The 25,835-nt window shown below is 42.8% G+C and overlaps 1 protein-coding gene across 1 annotated transcript; it reads right to left on the bottom strand.

Annotated features, from left to right (window-relative positions):
* Nucleotides 1-1,115: 1,115 nt before the first annotated feature.
* On the bottom strand, nucleotides 1,116-21,728 carry NAAA (N-acylethanolamine acid amidase). Its single transcript, XM_065878014.1, has 11 exons — nucleotides 21,485-21,728; nucleotides 20,675-20,839; nucleotides 17,864-17,990; nucleotides 14,624-14,714; nucleotides 10,385-10,461; nucleotides 8,005-8,177; nucleotides 7,786-7,848; nucleotides 6,969-7,035; nucleotides 5,610-5,638; nucleotides 1,819-1,927; nucleotides 1,116-1,188 (listed from the first exon to the last, which is right to left on the bottom strand). Exons 1-10 carry the CDS (start codon nucleotides 21,676-21,678, stop codon nucleotides 1,852-1,854), a joined length of 1,062 nt encoding a protein of 353 aa, XP_065734086.1. The 5' UTR covers nucleotides 21,679-21,728; the 3' UTR covers nucleotides 1,116-1,188; nucleotides 1,819-1,851.
* Nucleotides 21,729-25,835: the final 4,107 nt, after the last annotated feature.

Raw genomic sequence — 25,835 nt, 5'->3', positions numbered from 1 at the left:
AGGAAAGGTCCTTCCCAGCAATGAGGGCCACAAAAATATTTCAACCAAAAGGAAAAAAAAACCAACCTGATGCTGCATCAGTTATGCTTTCAGAGAAAGATCTTGATCAAAAAGGAGAAATGTGAAAATGGATAAAGCATACTTGATTTTAAATGGAGTGGGAAAGCCACGAAAGGAGAGTTCTTCCCCTTGGATTCAACTTACACAGCCAGCAGGAAGAAAGAGTTTTGTTTGTTACTAGAGCAATGCTGTTTATTTACTTTAAATTTTTTAAAAATTTATTTTGTATTTTTTTTACATCTTTATTGGAGTATAACTGCTTTACAATGGTGTGTTAGTTTCTGCTTTATAATAAAGTGAATCAGTTATACATATACATATGTTCCCATATCTCTTCCCTCTTGCATCTCCCTCCCTCCCACCCTCCCTAACCCACCCCTCTAGGTGGTCACAAAGCACCGAGTTGATCTCCCTGTGCTATGCGGCTTCTTCCCACTAGTTATCTGTTTTACGTTTGCATTTCTCAGTAACAGCAAACGGACCATCACTTGCAACCAATGTGAAACTGCAACAACCCTGAACTCTTGTTCTCCTCTAATGAACTTTTGTTCAAAACAACACTCCCCGGTTTCCTCCCAGATTCCAATAAAAGCTAACCTTCCCTTTATTCCTCAGATTTGCCTATGGTTCGCCACGGTTTGCTTGTCCCGAATTGTAATTCGTCTGCTATTCCCGCTGCTAAACTCATCTTTGCTTAATAATAACTGTTGTTAATTTTATTTAAGTTTGGCAGACTCTTCCAGAAGCACTTCATAGTGAACAAAGAGGTCTTGCCCGCTCATTTCTTTATAAACTCAGGTATGACAAAATAGCTGTTAAGTAATGGTGAGAAGCTGGGAATAAAGCCCAAGGATATGGCTCGCCCTCTGAGACCGATTGATTATATTTGAGTTGTTAAAGCCAGAACAGAAGAACCTAAGAGACGGCCAAGGCAAGCCCTGAAGGAAGGTGAATGAGGACAGCTACCACCCCACTTTACCACAACACGCTCCAAACTCATCCTCCTGCCCCCACTTCACAATGTTGAAAAGTTTAATGAGGAGAGAGCCTGTATCGGTCATAAAATATAATCTTTTCACTTTATTTTTTAAAGTGCAGCTCTTCAAAAATTTCATTCAAAAAGATCATCTGTAAGGGGAAAAAAAGCGCTTAATTTAACACTGATTTTAAACATCCCCGTAAGTGAATGAACAAAACCTCAGGCTAGGTTTATAAACTCCAGGAGATCCCTGCAATAGGAAAAGGTGGCCTGTCAATAGGTGGCTGCCAAGATGATTTGATTTCAGGGACAGCAGAAGGGACTCCTGCTTTTTTCCTCATGTCTTTCCTCTCACCTGTGGCCTCACTGATGCCTGAAATAAATTTTGAGTGTCCTGGGTCCTTCAGTGTCTGTCTGATCCTGCAAAGGAGCTGGGCCTGCCTCACTGTGACTTTGGAGATACATAAGTCTTACCAGATATTTGCCCCTCTGCGTAAGTGAAGAGGTAACGCTTTGCCCTGAAAGCTGGTTTTAATCAGGGGCAAAGCGCACTGAGCACCAGAAGACTAGCTTTCATACGAACAATTCAAAATAAATACTTAAGAGTGACATTAACATGACACAAATAACCACCATACACTCAATGCCTGTCAGAAAATATTATGTATGTATAAATGTGAAGGATGCTACTATCTTCTAGGAGAAATACCAGCCTATATGTCCTCCTTCCCCCATCCCTAACCGCTGCCCTCCCCCACAAAAAAAAAACTTTAGCAAACCTTCATAGCATAGGTGAATTCGCTCTTCTGCTTTTAACTCGGGTTTCTGATCCTAGTCATGTACTTGTCTGGGCTGGCAGCACTCATTACCGTAGTATAAACTGTGTAGCTGAAAATGAGAGGAATTTAAACATATACATCACTTTCTCTAATATTCCAAAGAGGGGAAGAAAAATCCCAAGCTCTTTTCCTAACACTTGGGACCCAGGACAAGAATACAGATAGAGACCCACATATGTCAGGCTATTTAAAAGTTATAATTCAAGCAACCACACTAAGTGTTCTTTCCTATTTTGACAACACTGTGGAAGGCCAAGTTCAAAATTCTCAGACTCCCCAGAGTTCCACACTGTGGCAATGAGGGAGAGCTGGCCTTGGCCTGCGGCCCTGCTCTGTCTACCCCACAAATGGCACATATGTGGACGCTCATCTAGGCTTCAGGCACCACCCCCAGCAAACAGCCATCCCTTGGCCACCACCAGGCACCACCAGAACACCACCCAGGGAAGTGGACCACGCAGGCCCTGGAAATGGCTTGGGCGCTGTTCAGGACGAGAATTCCAGGGTTCTGGGTACTTGGGCCAGACTCTGAGTGGATTCCTTATATCATGGGAGAGTCAGAGGAAGGCCAGAGTGGGGCCCCGAAAGCTCAGGGATCAAGACAGGGGGTCCACTGGCCCAGATCTAAGGATGAAAAGTACAATGTCACTTACTCAACATCCTGCAGAGCAAGAGACCCAAATAACTTGTGTGCATGCACATACACACTGAGGCTCCTACCCTTCACTCCCTTCGACTACCTTTTGCCCCAGACACCAGCTGGGATGCCTGCTCAAAGCACTGGGAGCAGGGCAGTTTAGGAATAGGCACTGGCACCCCACAGCTGAATCAAACACTGGGCTGAAGACAGCACTATGAGAACATGCAAAGCTTGTCAAGGGGAACGAAGGTTCCCTGAACAGGACCTCGGCTGCTTATTTACTTTAGTCATAATTCTTTTTTAAATTTTTAAAAAAATTTTATTATTTTTGGCTGCGTTGGGTCTTCGTTGCCGCGGGTGGGCTTTCTGTAGTTGCGGCGAGCGTGGGCTACTCTTCGTTGCCAGCTTCTCATTGCGGTGGCTTCTCTTGTTGTGAAGCATGGGCTCTAGGTGTGCGGGCTTCAGTAGTTGTGGCTCGCAGGCTCTAGAGTGCAGGCTCAGTATTTGTGGTGCAGGGGTTTAGTTGCTCCGTGGCATGTGGGATCTTCCTGGACCAGGGCTCAAACCCGTGTCCCTTGCATTGGCAGGCGGATTCTTAACCACTGCACCACCAGGGAAGCCCTTTAGTCATAATTCTGTTCTCCATCACTGTTTTAATACTGTCTCTGCTTATAGCCACAGCAGAGGATGGAGCTCCACTGCAGGGAACTGTAATTTTGTAGCACAGCACAAGGGGGCAGCATAGAGACGCTTGCTTCTGTTCAGACATTCCTAAATATTAGCCTCACCCACTGAACAGACGTAGCTGATGGTAATCTTTACATGTAAAAGGCCTGAGAGTCAGGGATCTCTGTTATTTCTGGTTCACTGGTGCTAATCATTTAAATGTAGATCCTGTTGGGTTTTCAATTACACAATAATGAAAAATGCTTCTTGGTAAACTGTTTATAACTTCTGACAATTCTATTTCGACAAAACATTTGCCATTTAAACATTCATAGCCTTTAACTCAGTAATCCTACTTCTGTGAATTCAGCCAAGGAAAATAATACAAAAACAGGGGGGAAATGTACAAATATATTTATTTCAGAGTTTTAATAGAGGAAAAACGAACAACTGGAGAATGTTTAATCCAATTATACTACATTCGATTGGTTATGATGCAGCTATTTAAAATGATAAGGGCTGTTCACAGCATGGAAAATGCTTTATTAAAACAAATATTAAAAAACTATTTGCTTATACTATTAATCTTTAAATGAAATATTTATCATTTATATAACTATTTAAAAACTATAAGAACACAAAAATAGGTTAACTTTTTTTTTTTTTTTTTTTTTTTTTTTGCGGTATGCGGGCCTCTCACTGTTATGGCCTCTCCCGTTGCGGAACACAGGCTCCGGACGCGCAGGCTCAGCGGCCATGGCTCACGGGCCCAGCCGCTCCGCAGCATGTGGGATCTTCCCGGACCGGGGCACGAACCCGCGTCCCCTGCATCGGCAGGCGGACTCTCAACCACCGTGCCACCAGGGAAGCCCTAACTATTTTTTAAATGATTATTAAAAAGGCAAAATTGTGCCCATCTGGAAAGGGTAATGGTGAGTTGGAGCTAACTCCTAAGGCTGTTGAGAGTCAATGGTTAAATATGCAGGAAGTTTATGAGCCAACTGTAAGCTTGAAATAGGCCAGGGTGAGTATTTACACCAAGGAAATCAATAAATGCTACAAATCAGGAGAGTCTTTTGTTTTTGCTCTCTCTGCCCTCAAAGAACTAGTTCACTAGCATAGTGCTAGGTATCATTTGTGACCCAACTAGCTCATTTGTTAGAGTGGGAAAATACTGATTTGCTTTTCTGTAGAAGATTGTTTTAGCTGTTAGAATATCGTTTATGGAATTAATTTTTTAGCGATAATCTTTTTATCTGGACATACTTAAAAAAAATTCAAAGAGATATATTCCTATTACAGTGCAAAGTGAACAGAGTAACACCAGTTTTGAAAATGTCATTGTACGTAAGGAATCTTAGAGCACCCAAATATACAAAAGGTAATCTAGAGGCCGTCAGGAAAACTACTGTTTTATATTTGTGTGAAAGAGGATCATTTCAAAGAAAAAAAATCAATTGGGTATTTGAAACTAAAAATCCCTTTACAAGTTTTATCCATATTAGGCTATTTCTTGAAGAATACCATTTTTGATATTCTTGCCTTGAAGAAAGAAGTAAGGATGATGAGAAAGTAGGAAATGCTGGGTTTTGGAATTTATGGAGGTAAGAGAAGGAGATAAGACTCTGTGATGACTTGCTACCTCTTCTATTTTAGGCCCTACCTCACTGAGCTGGTCGTGGGCACACAGAAGGCAATCAGGCAACACCTTGAGGGGTATGAGGCCACGAAGTGCGGGCTCTTGGCCTATTCAGCCGTGCTGTGATGGTGACGGCGGACCTTCAGAGCTTCCTGTACAAGTTTGGTGGGGTCTGCGTCGCAAGTTTAACTAACCGCTTCCTATGGCAGTGGCAGTGGCAGCCCGGCCCAGCGGTTCATCTCAAAAAAAAGGAGGTGGGTAAAATCCCAGGCTGTAGACCCAAGAAGCCATTGCTCACAGAATGCTACTATCAAGGACACAGGCTAAAAGAGAAACATTAACTTAGGCATTGAGTCAGCTGTGAAACGAGCACAGGGGTAGCAGAAACTCCCCGGGAAGATAAAGGAAAGCCAAAGGTATCTAAAGCTTAGTACTAACAGTGAAATTAGGGAGCTCCCAAGCAGCGAAGGTGGTCCCCAGCTAGCAGACGGATTTAGGATGAGCATGTCATGCCCTCCTCCTTCCAGATCACTCTATCCTCCTTACCTTTGTTTTTCTCCATGGACTCCTCACCTGACTTTTGCTACATTTGTTTATCTGTCCCTCCCTGCCAGTAGAATGCTCGTCCCAGGAGAGCAAAGAGTCTGTTTTGTCACGGCTGGCGCCACAGCACCTAGAAAACCTGCTCTGTGGGAGCCCTCAGATCCCTGCTGAGCCAAAGAGTGCAGGGGAGAGTCTACTGTGCCAGAGTGATGTATGAACAGACGTGCTTAACATGTCACTTACTTGTTATAAACCGGAAACACTGACAAAACCTGCAGAGGAGAAATCATATTAAAAATGATTAGAAATTTGAAAAGGTTCATGCACCCCTATGTTCATAGCAACACTATTCACAATAGCCAAGATACGGAAGCAACCTAAGTGTCCATCAACAGATGAATGGATAAAGAAGATGAGAAGATGTGGTGTACGTATACAAGGGAATATTACTCAGCCACAAAAAAGAATGAAATTTTGCCATTTACACAACATGGATGGACTTGGAGGGCAATACGCTTAGTGAAGTAAGTCAGACAGAAAGACAAATGCTGTATGCTCTCACTTATATGTGGAATCTAAAAAACAATACAAATGAATGTGTATAGCAAACAGAAACAGACTCACAGATACAGAGAACAAACTAGTGGGAGAGAAAGAGGAGGGGAGGGGCAAATTAGGGGTATGGGATTAAGAGATACAAACTACTATGTATAGGGACTTCCCCGGTGGTGTAGTGGTTAAGAATCTGCCTGCCACTGCAGGGGACACGGGTTCAAACCCCGGTCCGGGAAGATCCCACATGCCACAGAGCAACTAAGCCCATGCACCACAACTACTAAGCCTGCGCTCTAGAGCCTGTGAGCCACAACTACTGAGCCTGAGTGCCACAACTACTGAAGCCCATGTGCCCTAGAGCCTGTGCTCTGCAACAACAGAAGCCACTGCGATGAGAAGCCCGCGCACCACAACGAAGAGTAGCCCCCACTCGCCGCAACTAGAGAAAGCCCGTGCACAGCAACAAAGACCCAATGCAGCTGAAAAAAAACCAAAACCAAAACTACTATGTATAAAATTAGCTACAAATATATTATATGGTACAACACAGGAAATACAGCCAATATCTTATAATAATTATAAATGGAATATAACCTTTAAAAATTGTAAATCACTATGTTGTACACCTGAAATTTATGTAATGTTGTATGCCAACTATACCTCAATAAAATAATAATAATAAATAAAAGACTATTAAAAGGTAAGAGAAATACATGCAGAATATCAATAGGAATAAACCACTGAACTCTTTGGTGTATCTTGGGGTGACAGAGTTAGACTTTTGAAACCTTTTTTTTCTTTTAAACAAATGAACACATTACAACTATGCTTTTTTTTTTTAACATGCAGAAAAACTCAGGTGAAGATGACACTTTAACCTAAATGGTTACAAGTTCAGAAAATGTTTTCCTTTTAAATGTTTTCAACCAGGTAAAACTTCTACTTTAATATTGCTTGATTTCAGAAGAATTTTTTTTTTTTTTAAATCACTATTGAGAAAGACACCAAACATCCTGGGTAAAAGCTGGACATCGTGACACAAGTTACCTGAAAAAGCGTCTCCAGGCTGAGGTTTGCCTGGCCCGTGGCATTAAGAGCTTTGATGGCAGGTGTTCTGTAAGGACAATGGTCAAAGGTCACTTGGTACTTCAGGAAACTCCGTATCCCACAAGCTCTCATTTTGGGAGGCTCAATGCAAGGCCTAGCCTCATTATCTCCCTTTCCCCCAAACAGATTCTGGCCCCCATGCATGTTTGCTACCTTGTCTCAAACCCCCATGGTGGAATTAATTCAACCCCGTCTGCTCAAGGAAGCCAGGATGATGAAAATGTCTTCTGTGAATTGAATAGTTGCCACCGAACACACGGGTCAGTAAAGCCAAGGAAAAATACATAACTACTTGCCTTCTGGGGACGCACTGACTTATAATTATAGAATTTTCAAAATTAGAAGGGAAATTAAAGCCCCCTCAAAGTTTATTTATTTAAGTGCAGGGAAATGTTTTCCTTCCCAAAAAGTCTTACATAGGAAACCATGAACCTTGTTCCACCCTTTCCTTTTACAGATGGGTGAACAGAGGCCCAAGAGGCCACCCAGTGAGTCATCAGCAGAGCTAGTGGTGGAATCTAGAACTCCTGACCCTGAGGCCAGAACCAACCTTGTCTTCCCAACACCCAGCCACCTGCCAAGAAGCTCCTTGCCATGCTCTCCACCACATACCACACTCTCCCAACCTGGCCAAGGGCTAAGGTACATTTTCTGGGAGGGGACAGCACCTATAGTCCTCTCCAGTTCCCGTAGCAAGAGGGGCACATTCTCCTGACAGCAAGAAAACACTGCAAACCAGAAAGTGTTTAGAGACTACCTTCGGTCATCTCTCTTAGGCACTGGCTTCCAATGGTCATAATTTGTCTCAACCCGGAACCACCTGCAACACAGCACATCATCTTGTCTTAGCCAAGGTCATTTGGGACATAGCTAAAGAAAAAGTATAGAAAAATAAAAAAATACCTCTAGTTTCACCAATTAAAGGAAAAAAAAAGATTACTGATACAAAATGACCAGAGCCTTTAATTCTACTCACGCTCCATTTAAAGGATCTAGAGGCCATATGTCTGCTGGGCCATCTCTGTTCCTTGTGATGACCACTCCCTCCTGGGGGAATGTACCACCAACGATGTAATAAACATCAGCCATAAGGGGAGTCTTGGCCAATTCGTAAACAGCTGCTTCAAAGTTTTCTGATTCACTCAGGGTCTGAACAAAAAAAAAACCAAACAAACCTGCATGAGGATCATCATATGTGGCAGTTATCCACAACAACTGATGGACAGCTGGTCCAAAGCACATTCTCCTGCCCTATTAAGCCATGGCTATAATCTTGAACTGCTCTGACTGCATTCTCTTGTCATCAGGGCTCCTGAGAGGGAAGAAGCCTCGATGGAAAGCCAACAGCAGCAGGGTTTTTCTCACAAAAGAAGAGAACTTTGACAAGTTCTCTTTGGTGAGAGACCCGGCTTACCAAACACAGCCTGCATGATTTCGAGGCAGATCACCCTTGCAAAGATCTCCCCATGTTTCTTCATTCATTTGTTCTTTTAGCAGATATTTCCTGAATGCCTGTTATGTGCCAGGCACTGTGCTGCTGTGGGAACAGAGCCGTGAATTTGATGGACCCAGTCCTTGCTCTCCCCAAAGATGAAAGTCAAGCCAACAGGCAATAGTGACACAATGTGATAAGTGTCAACACAGGAGAAGGAGATGCTGTGGAAGTCACAGCAGGGGACCCATCCTTACCCAGGCCATTGAGAAGGTCCCTCAGGGAGGTATCGCGTGAGCTGAGGTCGGAGAGTCAAACAGAAGTCAGACCAGAGAAAACGGCGGTTGTGGGGTTGGGAGTGGGCGTGGGGAAGAGAGTTGTAGCTCAATGGGATAGACTGGCAAAGGGCTGGACATGAAAGACGGCGTGCTGCATTAGAACATCGCGCTGAACTGGGCTTCATCAACACTTCCATAGGTCTGCAGCATGGATGATTAAGGGGATCACTTTCCAAATATTCAGCTTCAAAAAAAAAAAAAGACTGAGGGCTTTCCTGGTGGCGCAGTGGTTGAGAATCTGCCTGCGAATGCAGGGGACAAGGGTTCGAGCCCTGGTCTGGGAAGATCCCACATGCCGCGGAGCAACTAAGCCTGTGCGCCACAACTACTGAGCCTGCACTCTAGAGTCCACGAGCCACAACTATTGAGCCCTGTGCTGCAACTACTGAAGCCCATGCGCCTAGAGCCCGTGCTCCGCAACAAGACAAGCCACCACGATGAGAAGTCCGTGCACCGCAACGAAGAGTAGCCCCCCGCTCGTCGCAACTAGAGACAGCCCGTACGCAGCAACGAAGACCCAACACAGCCAAAAGTAAATAAATAAAAAAATTTATATAAGAAAAAAAGTTTAGGAGAATTTCAAGTCCACAGGGGCTTGATCATTTAGAGCAGGACAAGGAAGGGCCAAAAAGGCTAAACCCGGGCAGGGCCAGATCCTTTCACCAGAGATGTGCTCCTGAAAATGTGCTTTCTGTGGTCAGATTACAAGTTATATGTGGCCTGGAACCCTGCTAATAGCAAACCTAAAGCTGATGTTCCTTTTGTTGTGTGTAGAGCTACCTTCTAACGCATTTGTTTTGCTAATTCAGATACTTGCAAATGGAGATTAAGATATCTGCAACTGGAGATTCTAAAAGGAGGGCACATCTCTATCTGCAGAAAAACATATGTCTTTTATCTCAATTAGCTATTGTGGAAAACTCTAGCCTATGACAAAGATTCTGTTCTTGACCGAACTCTATCCAGGCTCCTGGAGCCCTCTTCTCAACTATGCCTTAACCTCAGCCTATAAAGACTTGGACAAACACTATCACAGCTTCTGACAGCTCAAGGCCACGTTCTTACGATGACTGTAGCCCCCTTATAGTGCCTGCCTGAAAAAACTCAAGGCTTCCCAAAGACTTTACAGCTAATACCTGAAGATAGGGCCCCTATGTCGCAGTCTCTGCGGGAGGGTAGGAGGCTGACTTACTTCACATGGACAACTCCCTCCTTTCTACTTTTGCTAATTTTTCACTTCTGTGACTCTACTGTGCTCCCCTCACCCCCTCCCCATTCCCTCATTCTCCCTTTAAAATACTCAGTCAAGTAGAAGTTAAGTTCCATTCACGCTGGACACTTTTCCCTATTGCAATATTGTACTACTGATAAAAATCTGTCCTTAACACTTTAGCTAGTGTCCCACTTTATCTTTGGTACTTATTATCAAAAAAGGTGACAGGCATTTTGTAAACCTTTAAATGCTTATTCTTGTCAGGAGCTTCTTACATTAGAAACAACATTGTTAAATGACACAGCATCACAACATGAACGCAGTTTAGAACATGACATTAGGGTGAGGTGGGCTCGACAAGAAAAATACTCACAGTGCGGATAAGCCAGCTGACCGGTGAGTGTCTCTGAAAAAGGGCAGCAATCATATTCTCCCACCACGAGCCTTTATCTGCCAAGGATGGAACAATAAGTATATGCTCGAGTTGCTGCCCCAGAGCCACGTTTTAAAATTCCTAAATCTTGTTTCTTTCCCGTAGTACAAGTTGATGTGGGAGAAATGGTGGTGGATGAAGAGTGATTTTATTAGCAACCAATTTTCAAAGATGAAGCCCAAATTGTATGGCAACATATAAACATGTATATGTATATGTGTGTGTATGTGTGTATATATGTATTTCATATGTGTGTATGTGTGGGTGTGTATATATAGTCTTTTACCTGGAAACAATAATTATGTTAAAGGAAATCATTCTATTATATTACTTCATGCAAAATGAAATTATGTAGCTAATAAGAAAAGTGACTCAACGGTATTTGGAAGGGCTTCCCTGGTGGCGCAGTGGTTAAGAATCCGCCTGCCCATGCAGGGGACACAGGTTTGAGTCCTGGTCCGGGAAGATCCCACCTGCAGTGGAGCAACTAAGCCTGTGCGCCACAACTACTGGGCCTGCGCTAGAGCCTGTGAGCCACAACTGCTGAACCCTGTGCGCCTAGAGCCTGTGCACTGCAACGAAGAGTAGCCTCCGCTCGCCACAACTAGAGAAAGCCCGGGCACAGCAACAAAGACCCAAATCAGCCAAAAATAAAAAAAATAAATTTATTAAAAAACACAGTATTTGGAAGACTGTAGAGCACATATATATTTCAGAACTTTAAGTAAGATTTGGGCTCATTTATTTATTTATTTTTTGCGGTACACGGGCCTCTCACTGTTGTGGCCTCTCCCGTTGCGGAGCACAGGCTCCGGACGCGCAGGCTCAGCAGCCATGGCTCACGGGCCCAGCCGCTCCGCGGCATGTGGGATCTTCCCGGACCGGGGCATGAACCCGTGTCCCCTGAATCGGCAGGCGGACTCTCAACCACTGCGCCACCAGGCAAGCCCCTATTTTTTTAATGCTTTTTAACATCTTTAAAATTATCTGTAGGGGATTTATTTCCAAAGAAAATTTTTCATTCAAGGAATAAGCATTTCATTCAAGAAATAAGCATCTACTAGCCGCCATATCCAGACTTGGTCCAGACCCTTGGAATTTAACAGTAACCAGAAGAAACTAGTGTACCATTAAATAACAAGGTTTTGATAACCATAATAAAGTAAAACAAGAATGTAATCATGAGTGACAAGAGAGGACTCCTCTGAGAGGAGAGTAAGGATAGCCCCTCTGAGTTGTGGACATCTAACTAAGGCGGGCAGAGCATTCCAGACAGAAGGCATAAGTGTCAAGCCTAAGGCAGGGACAAGCTTGGCAGCTGTCAAGAAACGGAAGAACGCCAGTGAGGTCCAGGTGGAGTGAGGGAGAAGGAGAAGCATAAAATGAGGTGCTGGAGGTGATCACGTAGAGTTTTGAGGTCAGAGTCAGGGCTCTGGATTTGTCACGTGAAATAAAAAGTCAGGGACTTCCCTGATGGTCCAGTGGTTGAGAATCCGCCTTGCAATGCGGGAGACACCAGTTTGATCCCTGGTCGGGGACCTAAGATCCCACATGCTGTGGGAGAACTAAGCCCGTGCGCTGCAACTACTGAGCCCATGCATCACAATTAGAGAGGAGCCCACACACTGCAACAAAAGATCCCGTGTGCCTCAACTACGCAGCCAATAAATAAATATATATTTTTTTTAAAAAAGAAGAAGAAATGGCAAGTCATGGTAGGTTTTAAGCAAGGGAACAACCTGATCATGCAGCTGCAGGGTGGAGAAAGTACAGGAGGGTGAGAACAGTAGTGGGGAGATCAGATGGACAGCTAGGCAGCAACACAGGTGTGATAGCCTAGCAGGGAAGGTGGAGAGAACGGACAGGGAGAGTCTCTTTTTGGTGGTAGAGCTGACAAAACTTAGGGACCGAGGGGTCAAAGAATTCTCCTGGTAGCAATTGGTTGAGGAGAAGTGCCATTCCCTGAGACATGGAAAATTAGGAGAGGTGGAGGAGGTTACTAAGGGCAGGAAAAGGGGAAAAGAAAAGAGCAAGAGATGTGCTTGAACATGTTAAGTTTGGGATGCCTAGGAGACATCAACGTGGAGATGCTGAGCAGGTAGTTGGACACTTCAATCTGGGGCTCAGAAGAGGACCAGCCCAGCGATGTGACAGCAATGACAAATACGTCTATGGCCCTTGCTCTGTGCCAGGCATTGCTCTAGATACCTTACACACATGAACTCATTTCATCCCACAGTGGTTATTATCGTCTCTGTTTTTCAGATGAAGAAACTGAAGCACAGAAAGGTTAAGCACCTTGGTCATGATCGCCAGCTAGCAAGTGAGAGCACCAAGGTATAAACCCAGGCAGCCTGGTTCTGGGGTCTGAGATCTTATCTGCAGGTGGTTAGGTCTCCCACACTCTATGCCACTTGTTAGTCCTCCTCCTTTTCTTATCCTTATTCATATACTAAAGGCACTGTTGGCCCTCTCCATAATATCCAGAAACTTAATTGAGGATCTTAATTATTGCTATTAAAGAAGAGATGTTATCTTATTGTTCAGACATTTTAACTCAGTCTTCGCAGACTAAAGATATAACTAGTTTTCATTAGCTTAAGGTTTAAAGAATTTTTTTAAAGAAATTTGACAGTATTGGGCTTCCCTGGTGGCGCAGTGGTTGAGAGTCCGCCTGCCGACGCAGGGGACATGGGTTCGTGCCCTGGTCTGGGAAGATCCCACGTGCCGCGGAGCGGCTGGGCCCGTGAGCCATGGCCGCTGAGCCTGCGCGTCCGGAGCCTGTGCTCCGCAACGGGAGAGGCCACAACAGTGAGAGGCCCGAGTAACTCAAAAAAAAAAAAAAAAAAAAAAGAAATTTGACAGTATTTAATTAAATGTGTATGTAAAAGAATAACTCAGTGACTTTTAAACTGCTCATACCATAGCTATCAGTTAAATAATTTTGTTTACACATGTTTACAGTCATTCTCTGTAAAACTTCAGGAACGGTCATGCTGTGGTCTGGGTACCATGGTTGAGAATTAGTCTCACTCATAGCTGACATTTGAGAAAATGATGAAGAAATAACATGAGGATAAAGAACTGAGTCCCTTGGACAATGATATATCCTTAACCAGCATCTTCCTGGTCCAGCCTATGTAAAAAGATAAGAATACATCAAAGGAAACAACAAGTTGATCAGGGGTTCATCAGATGACCGACACTATAAGAGACTCCATGTACCTGTCTTTCTCCTTTATTCAGTTGCAATTCCTGAAGACAGAGACCAGAGCTGGCTTATCTCAGGGTTTCCCACATATTGGGAAACTGAGTGGTGTCCCCTGAGATTTAGGGGATGGCAGTGGGGTTATTTAATAGAGCAACCAGGCAAGGACCCAGGAGATCAATTTGAGAACCATCTCTCCCATCAACCAGCTGTCCTTTTACCTTGCAGCCTTAGTTTCCTCCTTTGCATAATGATGTAGTTAATAATATCAACCCAGCCTATCTAATAGGACTGTTGGAGGGTCTAATGAGAAAACTTAGGAGTAAGTGCACAGAAAACCTTAAAGTGTTTTACTTGTGTAATGCCACCATATATCCTCTGATTACTGCAATAGCTTCCAGTCTTCTGCTTCCATCTTAACCCAACATGATCTAGTCTCTACAAAGCAGCCAATGATAGTTAAGAATATAAAGGTAAAACAGATCTGTTCACTCCCTGGCCTAAACTCTTCCGAGGGCTTCCATTTGGCTTAAAACCCAAACTCCCCCTCATGACCCTGCACCACGGCCTCAGCCTTCCTCTCTGTCTCTACTGTCACTCCCCACCTACTCCATCCTGTAACCACATTACACAGTCTTTTGTTTCTGGAATGCACCAGGGATGGTCCTCCCCTAGCTTCTGCACACCTGGATCATGTGGGTCAGGCCTTCCCTGACCTTATACCTGCAGTACCTGCTGCACGCCCTCCTTCATTCTCTATCACATCTTCCTGTTTTACTTTCTTGGTAGCATTTATCACTAGCTGAAATAATCTTCATTGCTTACTTGCATGCTGCCCACCTTCCCCCACTAGAATGGAAGCATGTAGCGTGGAAGGTGTTCCATATGTTCTGTTGGGTGAGTGAATGAAGTACTTGGATAAAACTGAACAGGGATAGGGCTAAAAGTGCTTGGAAGTTTGTTTTGATTACCTCGTTCGTCACCAGAAACAGTAAACTTGTGTGGACTCTGACCGGTCCATAATCCTACATAGCCAATAAAGGTGGTTCCTGTGAAAGCAATCTGAAATCAAGAGATAAGGCATCATCTCAACACTCCAACCAAATGTACATTGAAATCACCTGTTTTGTCCCACCATTTCATGAATTTTTTTTTCTTACAAGTTCCAACATAATAGAAAGAAACTCTGAAATAGCCTTCTAGAAGATTTAACTTTGGGGGTCCATGGATAGAAGTCAGTGGATCTGTGACCTCAGATGGAAAAAAAAAAAAAAGGTACATCTTTATTTTCACTAGCCTCTAACTGAAATTTTACTCCCTCTGTAAGTGCCTGTGACTCAAGTATTTTCACATACATAATGGCATCATACCTATGTTGATATGGTATACATACATATCTTGAAATATCATTCATACTTACCACTACTCTGAATTTATGGTAGTTTCTAGACCCACTGCTAAGTTTTACCAGTTAATGTGTTAAGAAAAAGTATAATATTGAAATGGCTGTATTTCAACATAACTGGTTTCTTTGCAATCTCATAACTTTATTTTATGTATTTATGAAACATTATTTTGAGAAGGGATCAATAAGCTTCATCAAAGGGCTCCTCGCAGAAAAAAGAAGCTCCATCCTAGAAGTAGCAAATGGGCTTCCATTTAAAAACTTATGTTGACTCATTATAAGAGATTAATATCATGCATCTTACAAGCTCTGTGAAGTAAGGGGAAACAAGTGAGACTGTCTGTCAGTAATAATCAAATTTAAATTTTAAATATTAAAAAATTCTTTTACATACATCTTTCATTTAATCCTCATAATTATTCCATGAGTTGTAGGGATCACACCCACTTTTTTTTTTCTTTCTTTCTTTTTTTTTGCTTTGCTCCCACTTTAAATGAAGGAAATGAACTCTAATGATTACAAGACACCACTATATCCCTGAGGAGAAAAACAAACTCTATCAGTTATTTCAGATACCAGACACCCAGCTCACATGGTTCAGTAAAGATGAACTAATACTTTTGTATTTTGAGAAATGAACGGGCCTAGCTTACCTTTTTCCTAGAAAGCTGAATTTTAAGTCAGTAACTTTTCATTTAATTGTTTATTTCTACCTCGTCTGGTTGTAAAATAAAGCGGCTAAATTACAAGGGGAAAATGCAATGGTCTTAATTTTATAAATGACCTCTTCCCCGAGACTCAGTGAGGGTCTTCCATGAATTCTTGCCATTTCCATTCATGGCAGTAAAACAGAAATAAGTCTACCTCACTACTAAAGCCCTTATAAAACATAACTATAGGGGAAAAAGTAATCACACAGTCACTTCATTCACATGGCACACCAACCCTCACATCAGCGTTACTCTTGAAGAGCCAGCAAATTAAAGTTACAAAAATCAAAATCCCTGGCAGCTTCCAAGATATTTTATAACACGTAACTACAAATAATTATATTATTTGACTTAAATATATAATTATTTTGACTTAAATATATAATATTTAATATAAATATTTATATTATATTTATAAATTAATTATAAATATATTTATAATATAAATATATATTTGTATATATAAATATATTTATAAATATATAAATTATAAATATTATATTTATAATATAAATATATAATAATTTGACTTAAGCCTGCCTCGCAGAGCTATCGTGAAGATCAAAGGAGGTCCTGTATCTGAAAATACTTTTAAAACTATGAACACCAGATAAGAATAAGGGCTTCATTATTGGATGAATAACCTGTTCTTAATTTAGCAAAGCAATATTAGCCAGGAGCCCTCAGCAGAAAGACAATACCCACGTGTAAACTGTTAAATTCGGTAATAATAGCCTAAGCACTGAGATAAGCCACACCAATAGACCATTTCCCACGAGAGCTCCAGGAGCAACAGAAACAAATGAAGCAACACCTGTTAGTTAGGGTGAGTCTAGAAGGAACAGGTGAAATTATTTTTATTGCATTTAACCTTTTGTCGATTTTTAAGAATTTTTGCTCATTGTAGAATAATGGAGAAAAGCATAAAGTAGTAAAAATAATTATTGTCCCCTATTATTATTCAGTAATAATTACGAACATTTTAGCAGATGTCCTTTCAGAACTTATTTTCATGGATATTCTGTCATTGCTACCACTTAAAACCATTTTTGAAGTAAATCTTCAACTACAAATTAAATTGGTAATAATGGTGAAGTAAAGGAATGAAATTGAGAAAGTAGAAACTTTCACCTTAAATATTTCTGTACCGTTTTATGAGAAAGTTTTTGTTTGTAAAAGCAGATGACCATCTGAGTATTTCGTAAATGAGTTTCTAGTATTTGTGACTCAACCCCTAAATGCAAAAAACAAACTAAATAAAGTCCTTAAACAGTGTCCCCCCAAAGCCAAGATCTGACTTTTGCATTCTCTGTTCTGTTTCATGCAATGACATGCTTTGTGTACACAATGAACATTGATTACTGCTATCTCTCTAGATATTTACACAAAAATGTAACAGTACATACTAGGTTGTACGTTTAAAGGAACTATGATGAAAATAAAATGATGTATATGTATACTTTCTTAAAGATCAAAAATAAGAGTAAAAAAAATAAGAGTAGTGTGGGTCAATTATACTTTTAGAGTGAAGGACTATTTATTATTTGGCCACTATTTATCAAGCATCTGCCATATGCTTTGCATAGATAACTTCATTTAACCTTTATAACTATCTCCATAAAGTAGTTATTAACCTCTCTGGGCTGTAATCTGCAAAATGGGTTTAAGTAATTTCCCAAGTTCACAAAGGAAGTGACAGAAGCAAACTTCAAAGCCAGGACTGTCAGATCCCCAAATTAGGTGTTCCTAGACATTTACACTACCCAGCCCCTCTATTCTAGAAGCAGCCTGAACGTGGGAAAGCAAAGGGAAGAGCTGATTTAGCATCATAAATGGAGACCGATCATATACCCATAGAAATTTCCCTAGGGAAAAGTGATTGACCTCTGTAAGTAGATTCTCAACAATAATAAATGACCCCTGCTTCTGCAAGCATAAGTGATGTAAATCTCTCTTGTGGTTTTGTTTTTCCAGGAGGGTGACGTTTTTTGTATCTTAAATTGAAAACACAGTTAAGCTGCAGACCATCCAAGTGACGGCTAACTTGGGTTAGCAAGTCTCTCTGATTTCTGAATCTTACACTGTACAGATCATACCTGCCCATTCTTTAGGAACTGCACATCCACTGTCAACTTGCGTAAGAAATTTCCAAAAGAGTAATCCAGATTCCGGCCATGATAAATGTTGCCTGTGGAGTCCTGAGCCACAATACTAGTGCAGAATCTGGGAAAAGGGAAAAATTCAACATAAGTGAACAAGAAAAAGGAAATGAGTTTTTCATTTTAAAAATAAGTCCTCGGGCTTCCCTGGTGGCGTAGTGGTTGAGAGTCCGCATGCCAATGCAGGGGACACGGGTTCATGCCCTGGTCCGGGAAGATCCCACATGCCGCGGAACGGCTGGGCCCGTGAGCCATGGCCGCTGAGCCTGCGCGTCCGGAGCCTGTGCTCCGCAACGGGAGAGGCCACAACAGTGAGAGGCCCGCGTACCGCAAAAAAAAAAAATAAATAAAAATAAGTCCTCAAAGTAAAAGTTTTCTTCCTTATAACAGACACATATGCTATATAATCCCTGTGGATCATAATTCAAGATGAAAAAGACAACTGGACACAACAGCGTTCGTTCAGTGTTACTAGACCTCTGCCCTCAGCACACAGGACATTGAAAACATACTGAATGCGAATTTCATCCTAAATCTAAATCTGAAACGGACTCATTCTGGGCTCAGAGAGTTCATTGAACTTTGCTTAGTCCTCTGCTTGGCAGTATGTAGTCTATTTAATACACCATTCAAGGCTGGCTCAAGCTCAACTCTCTCTTCTCTGGATTTCTCAGAGCAAACACCATGGCCGCTAACTATTTTGCTCCACAAATTGTTTCACTTTGTCTCCTTGGAAAAAGGGTGAACTATTTAGGAGCTTGCCACTTTTCCTGTCCCCCTTAAAGCTCCCTGCAGAGAGCTAATAAGAGAAAAGGATCTTTTAAGAACTCCCAGCCAGAGAGATATATTTTGAGGAAAAGACGAAGAGGTTTGTTAAGAGGTCTAAAGGTCCATATTCTGTGAATATGTAATGTTATGTAAAAAGTACTTGAATATACCATGTCCAATTCTGGGACAGGGGAAAGATATGTATACACACACACACACACACACACACACACACGAAATATCCTGAAGGATGGATAGTCATTTCTGAGTAACAGGATTGTGGTTAATTTTCTTTATACTTTTCTGTATTTACTAATTTTCTATGATTACATATTGTCTTTATAATTAAGAGAAAACAAATGTTACCTCCTTTTCTGTTCGTTTAAAAAAGGAAGCTTGGTCACGTTTTAATTTTTTCCAAGGTCTCTGATTTTCAAAGAGTTTACGTCAAGAAGCAAACTGATCAAACACTGGAAGTAGCTAAAGCAAAGTCTGTAGACTCTCAAAGGTGATTTTTCAAAATTGGAGAGACAACAATTCTTTCATGTCATGCCCAAATGTTTTGGTGTGAGGTGGCCCACAGCACAGGGAACAACTAGGGAGCCAGGTTCTGCTTTGGGAGATGCACTGCACAGTGCTGGGGACATGTGCTTTTAGCAGCAACTCTGACCACTCACCATGCATCTGACTTTCAGCAAATTGTCCCCTCTGAGGCTTGGTTTCCACAATCTCCAGTGCCTCATACCCGGTAGGCTCAATAAAGCGTCGCTAGTCTTACTTAATCTGATTCAAAAAGCCTTATACCAGAAATGAGGACAAAACATTTCCTTTGTTAATGCTAGTGGAGTCTGATGGTGCTTTTTCTTGCCAGGCGATTCAGTATATACCTTAATACCAAATCCAAAAGTTAGAATGTTTTTTTACTAGAATTTTTGCTGTAGTTGATTTGAATACAGTGACTCCAACAAAGGAAGAGGAAAATGAAAATAAATTGATTTTTTTCACTGAGAAAACCACATGTCAGAATAGGAAAAAGATGGGGGTAGGAGACGAGGAATGACAAAATTAACTTAGGTCAATTGAAGGGCCCTTTAATACATCTGTGTCTTAAAACATTTCCCTGAAGAGGAAAGCAGTCACAGTGCTTCTTAACCTACTCTACCTAGATGTTCTGGGAAGATGGCAGCAGGCAGTAAAGTTTCATTATCCACAGGAAAAAAAATTTTTTTAAACATCTTTCGGCAGGGAGAAGCTACTAAGTATCTACAAGATGTTACTAATGAGTCTGGTCTGGTGGCAAAACAGTAAGTCCTGAAGACAGAAACCAAGTCAAATCTCTCTTAATTCCAGGACCTGTTACTGAGCCAACAGAGGCTCTCCCCGCACTTTGCCTGGGATCAACCACACACTCCGTATTGCTTTCCCCTGTGTGTGCCACAGCTGATCATGTCCACTCCGGGTACCATATACTGGCTTGCCCCTACTAGCCAGAACAGTGTAGCCTGTGACCCCAGCACTGGAGGCAACAGGCTGAGAAAGAGGAATCATGATCGCTAGCCACGATGAACAGGGAAAGTTAAATGCAGTGTGACAAATGAATGCTGGGACAGCCCCCTGCATTATAAGGCTGGGCAGTCATTGGATTAACTTGAGTGGGATTATTCCAAGACTTTCCTGGGAAAGTCCATGTCGAGCAGAGTTTCAAAAGTGGGATGCTACCTGGATTGGTGAAGGGAGAAAAGGGGACTTCAGGTAGAGGAACAGTTCAGTGTTGAGGTCAGAGAAGCTGCTTTCCTTCTCGAAGCTTATAATCTGCTGCTCAGTTTTACCCAGAGAAGCAAAGAGGAAGCACTGAAGGTTTCTGGACAGCCCGGTCACCACCCTGCTTTTATTACACTGAAAACATGTCTCCTCCCACTCAGATGTGGCAGGAATCCGAGTCAAGTCTCAAATTAATCCACGCTAGTGCGGGGCACTCACGCTGTGGACTCGTAGGCCAGGTTAAGGAGGATGCAGTCGGCCAGGGTGAAGTTCAGAGCGTCGCACTGGCCGCGGATCTCGTCGGTGAAGGGCTGGGGCAGGAAGAGCTCCAGCTCCCAGACCGCCTTTCGGATCAATGCGAGGACCCACTTGGGGACAGTATCCCTAGAAATGAAGAACCACGAGAGTGTCTGATCTGCTCAGAGGTTCGGAGGGGTGCGTGTGGGTGTACTGGGGGAGAGGGTACCTAAAGCTCATCCTTAGGGGTGAGTTCAAGGTGCCTCGCTTACCCAGAGAGCTCACAGTCCAGGTCCAGCCGGCATCACCCAAAACGCAGCGTCCCGAAGAGAAAAGAACACTCCGAGAGAGGGAAGTAGGGCGACGGAGAGTGGTCCCCAAAGGGGTGGGCCTGGGAGCCCATGAGGCCTGCTAGGGGTGCGGGGCTGCGTCCCCTACTCGGTAGCTGAGCAGCCAGCCGGGGCGACAGCCCGGGCGACAACCCGCGCGCCACCCTTATCCAGAATGGTTGGTGGACTGGCGTGCCACTGGAGACACCGAACTTGAAAGTCAAACCAGCTGCGCGGGATCATCCCCAGCCCCGGCGCTGCCTGGGGCACTAGCAAATGCCAGCTCTGGTCCCCGCCAGCCCCGCACACGCCAGACGCCCGGGGTGAGAGGCATGGGGTGGAGGGCAAGGCTGTCCGAGAGGGAGGGGAGGATCACAGATCTCAGTTTGACTTACGTTGGGCAGCAAGCGTCCGGGCTTTGCCGCTCTCCGACCCCCGCTCGCTCCCCCTGTCCTGCACTCACCCGATGATACGCGCCATAGAGGCGCGCAAGAAGTCGCGGTCGAAGTGCTGCAACACTGGCAGCCAGCGCAGCTCGGGGGCCGCGTCCAGGCTCACGTTGAAGAGTGGCGGGGCGGAGGACGAGGCGGCGGCCGACGCCCCGGCCAACAGCAGCAGAGCCAGCGCCATGCGCGCACTCGAACCGGCGGCTCTCATAACTCGGTCGGCCTCAATTGGACCGCTGCCCGCACCCTGGTGAAGCTCTGGAGGACGAGGAGGAGGAGGCGGAGCCTGGGCGGAGCCGGGAGGGCTGGAGGCGGAGCCCGCCTGCCGCTTGGCCCGGCTAGTCACGCGGGACCCGGAATGGTGAGGGGAGCCGCCTCCCCAAGTCTAGTATCTGCGCTTCTCGCCCCAGTGCCTCCGTGCCGCGCCCCCGCCCCCGGCCAAGGGTGCCGCCCTGCTCCCGGTCCCCCGAGGGCGCTAAATGCGGCGGCTAGCTTCTAGCCTCCCAGTCTCCGCCCCATCCCACCCACGTGGTCGGAGAGAGCGTAATCTGCGGCCTGGAGGGCATTTACGAAAATGGTTTTCAGCGGCCAAGAGGGAGCCAGCAGAGTCCTATTGCGGTAGGAAGGGCCTTCCCACCCCCCGCCTCATTTGCTCTTAATTTAAGTTCTTCAAAGGTTTAACTGGATTTTATAAGGAGAAGGAGAGCTTTTTTAGTTCAGCAGTCCCACTTCTTTTCAGTTACTTTAAAAAAGCTAAAAAGGTAGCTAACATTTATGTGCAAAGTGTTTTGCCCACTGTCTCATTTGACCATCAAAACAAGCCAGAAGATAGGTTCTCCTGACTCATCCCTGTTTTCCTGATGAGGAGTGTTATGTAATTTGCCCGAGGTCACATCGCTGGTGAGCTAGCCTCAAAGCCAGACTGTCAGAATCCAAATTCCACCTTCACAATCATTAACCTCAAGCAGCCTCACCTTTTCGCGTTCCCAGTTTGGGAGACAAAAGGTGTTAGGCTCAGGAAAATCACCAGACTTAATAAGGGTGGAACATTCTTTAATGGTTAGCACGGTCGTCCGTAGGTAGAGTAAGTGTGTAGGGGAAACTTGGAAAGTTCGCTTTTTTCAGCCCCCTCCCCCAATTAGAATACACCATCACTACCTCGGGTTTTTTCCCATTTTTTAAATTGAAGTATAGTTGATTTATAATGTGTTAATTTATGCTGTACAGCAAAGTGATTCAGTTATACACGTATACATATCCTTTTTTATATTCCTTTCCATTATGGTTTATCACAGGATATTGAATATAGTTCCCTGTGCTATATGGTAGGACCTTGTTTTTTATCCATCCTGTATATAATAGTTTGCATCTGCTAATCCCAAACTCCCAATCCATCCTTCCTGCACCCTCCTCCTCCTGGCAACCACAAATCTGTTCTCTAGTTCTGTGTCGTAGATAGGTTCATTTGTGTTATATTTTAGATTCCACTGACTTTTCCCATTTTTGTAGCTTACATGTCACTGGGCTAAAGTTTCAAGCCCCCGTTCCCATTTCTTCCTGGTCTTTCTGTAAAATTTAAGACCCAGGTGTTAATTTGCTCATTTGCAAAGCCTGAGTAACAGCAGTTGCAAGACCACCAAATAAGGAATACTCTGCGCCCTCCCAGATTCACCACACCCCTTTCCCTTCTTCCCCTATAAAATCTTGCCCAACCCTCGCCCGGGTGCGACTTCTCTGGCCCCTTTCTTTCAGACCAGTGAACCTCGCCCGGGAGCGCTCCCTAATAAAGCTCACTTGAAGCTTTCCTCTGTTTCGCGGTGCCGTTTGTTAAGATCCGACCTTACAAATATAATTTCATATAATCTATTCCTATATTATTAAAAAGTTATACATATGTTATAGGACAGTTTAAAACAAAGATTAAAGGGAGATCTGGAATTACAAAACTATGAGCCCTCTCCCTTCTGCTGCTTCTATGCTGTGGAGATTTCAGAGATACTATACACTGATTTCATGGTTTATTTATGGAACTGAATCTACAGTTTAAAAAATACTTCTGTGGAGCGTGCAAGAAGGTAGATGATATATCAGAAACATGGGATATAATGTTTTTATAGCTGGCATCTCATTTTGTTCAGTTTGAAAGTAGTGTGAGGACTTCCATGGTCGTCCAGTGGTTGAGTCTCCGCGCTCCCAATACAGAGGGCCCAGGTTCAATCCCTGATCAGGAAACTAGATCCTGCATGCCACAACTAAGGCCCGGCACAGCCAAATAAATAAATAAAAATTAAAAAAAAAAAGTAGTATGGTAGTTTAAAAATAGATCTACATATTCTTCAATACGCTTCCCTTCCAGTGGTGGAGCCTAATTCCACTCCTCTTGACTGTGGGTTACATTTAGTGACTTGCTTCTAACATGTAGAATATAGCCAAAGAAGTAATGGTGTCTGACTTCCAAGATTAGGTCACAAAAGACATTTTGGACTCCTTGCATTCTCTCTTGGATTGCTCACCCTGAAGGAAGCCAGCTGTCATGTTCTGAGGACACTAAAGAAGTCTTATGAAAAGGTCCCTAACTTGAGGAACTGAGACCTTCTACCAAGAACTGGAGAGGAACTGAGACTTCTTACTAACAGTCGTATGAATAAGCCGTTTGGGGAGTGGATACTCTAGCCCCAGCTAAGCCACCTGAAATTCCTGACCCACAGAAACTGTGAAATGATGTTCATTGCTTTAAGCCGCTAAATTTTGTGGTGTTTTGTTATGCAGCAATAGATAACTAATACAGATCTGGGTAATGCAAGTGGAGTGATACCAAATACCTAGAACCGTGGGTGTGGCTTTGGAACTGGGAAGCTAGAAGGAAGATAGTTTGGTGATTTCTTACAAAACTTAACATACTTTTACCATATGATTTAGCAATCATTCTCTTTGGTATTTACCCAAAAGAGTTGAAAACTCAGGCCCACACAAAAACTTGCACATGGATATTTATAGCAGGATTTTTAAATGGCAAAAAAAGTGAAAAAACCTAACTGCTCTTCGGTAGGGTAATGATAAATTGTGGATTTATGGATAAATAATGGAAAACTATTACAACAGTTAAATGATAGAATCTTCATTTATCCAGAATCTAATGTTGAGTTATAGTCAGCAAAAGGATATATACAATGATACTATATATGTAAAATTTTAAGATAATGATACTTTTATTACACACACACACATACATATACATGCACAAATATAGTAAAAAAAAAAAAACTAAAGGAATAATAGGCATCAACTGCAAAATAGTAGATATCCCTGAGAAAGGGAGACAATGGCTGAGTGGGGCTTCAGTTATACTCTTAACATTCTATTTCTTTAAAACAAACCAAAAAAGGTAAAAATTAATATTGAATAAATCTAGGAAATGGATATGTTTCGTTATTTTCTATATGTTTAAAAATATCACAATTAAAATGGTAAAAGAGGAAGATTCAAGTATCCTTAAAGTAAGTTGTGAAGTATCATAATTTGTTCTTAGTTTTCACGTCCTCCTTTTATACTTCCTCTCCTGTAACACTTTGCACAATTAGGTTCCCACGTCATCTTAATTTTCCTTTACCCCTTAGCCAAATTCCCTCTTAAAGCACTCCTGGATCTGATCTTACTATCTAAATAATAGGAATACTAGGTATACCAAAATTGGATCTTGCTGTAAGAATGGAACTAGAGGTGTTTTATATTTAAAAAAAAAAAAAAAAAAGGGGCCATTGGCACTCCTGATTCTCAGGCCTTCAGATTTGGACTGAATTACACCACTGGCTTCCCCAGTTCTCCACCTTGCAGACAGCTGATTGCAGGATTTCTCGGCCTCTATAATCTCCTGAACCAATTCCTATGATAAAATCTCCTCATATGCATAGGATATATGAGATATATATCTCTCCTATTGGTTCTGTTTCTCTGGAGAACCCTAATACATGCTTAATACATAGAGAAAAGAAAACCCAGTCAGCTATATTCACACCACACTATTTTCATATTGCATATTATATTACAAAATTGTAAGTTGTAAGAAGCACCATTATTTTATGTATCTTAAAGAGAAACTTGCTGACATTTAAACTACAACACAATGCTTTCTTATTAGAATTTTAAAATGTGTATGTATTGAAAGAATTCTAAGTCTTTTGTCACAGACATTTAAAAATAAAATACCTGCTCTTGTACATGTTTGAGGAAGCAAAACAAATTGGTTAACATATTGCACAAGCTTCTTTGCATTCAAAATCAGACTCTTGTGAGTCTGACTTGGCTGGCATCCTAGATGCCCGTGTTTTTCCATAGCACAGTTGTGTCATTAAGAACCTTGGTATTGCA

The sequence above is a fragment of the Phocoena phocoena genome, chromosome 5 (assembly GCF_963924675.1).
Source record: "Phocoena phocoena chromosome 5, mPhoPho1.1, whole genome shotgun sequence".
Lineage (NCBI taxonomy): Eukaryota > Metazoa > Chordata > Mammalia > Artiodactyla > Phocoenidae > Phocoena > Phocoena phocoena.
Note: the sequence above shows the minus strand (reverse complement) of the source record. Positions and strands in the feature narration are given on the sequence as shown.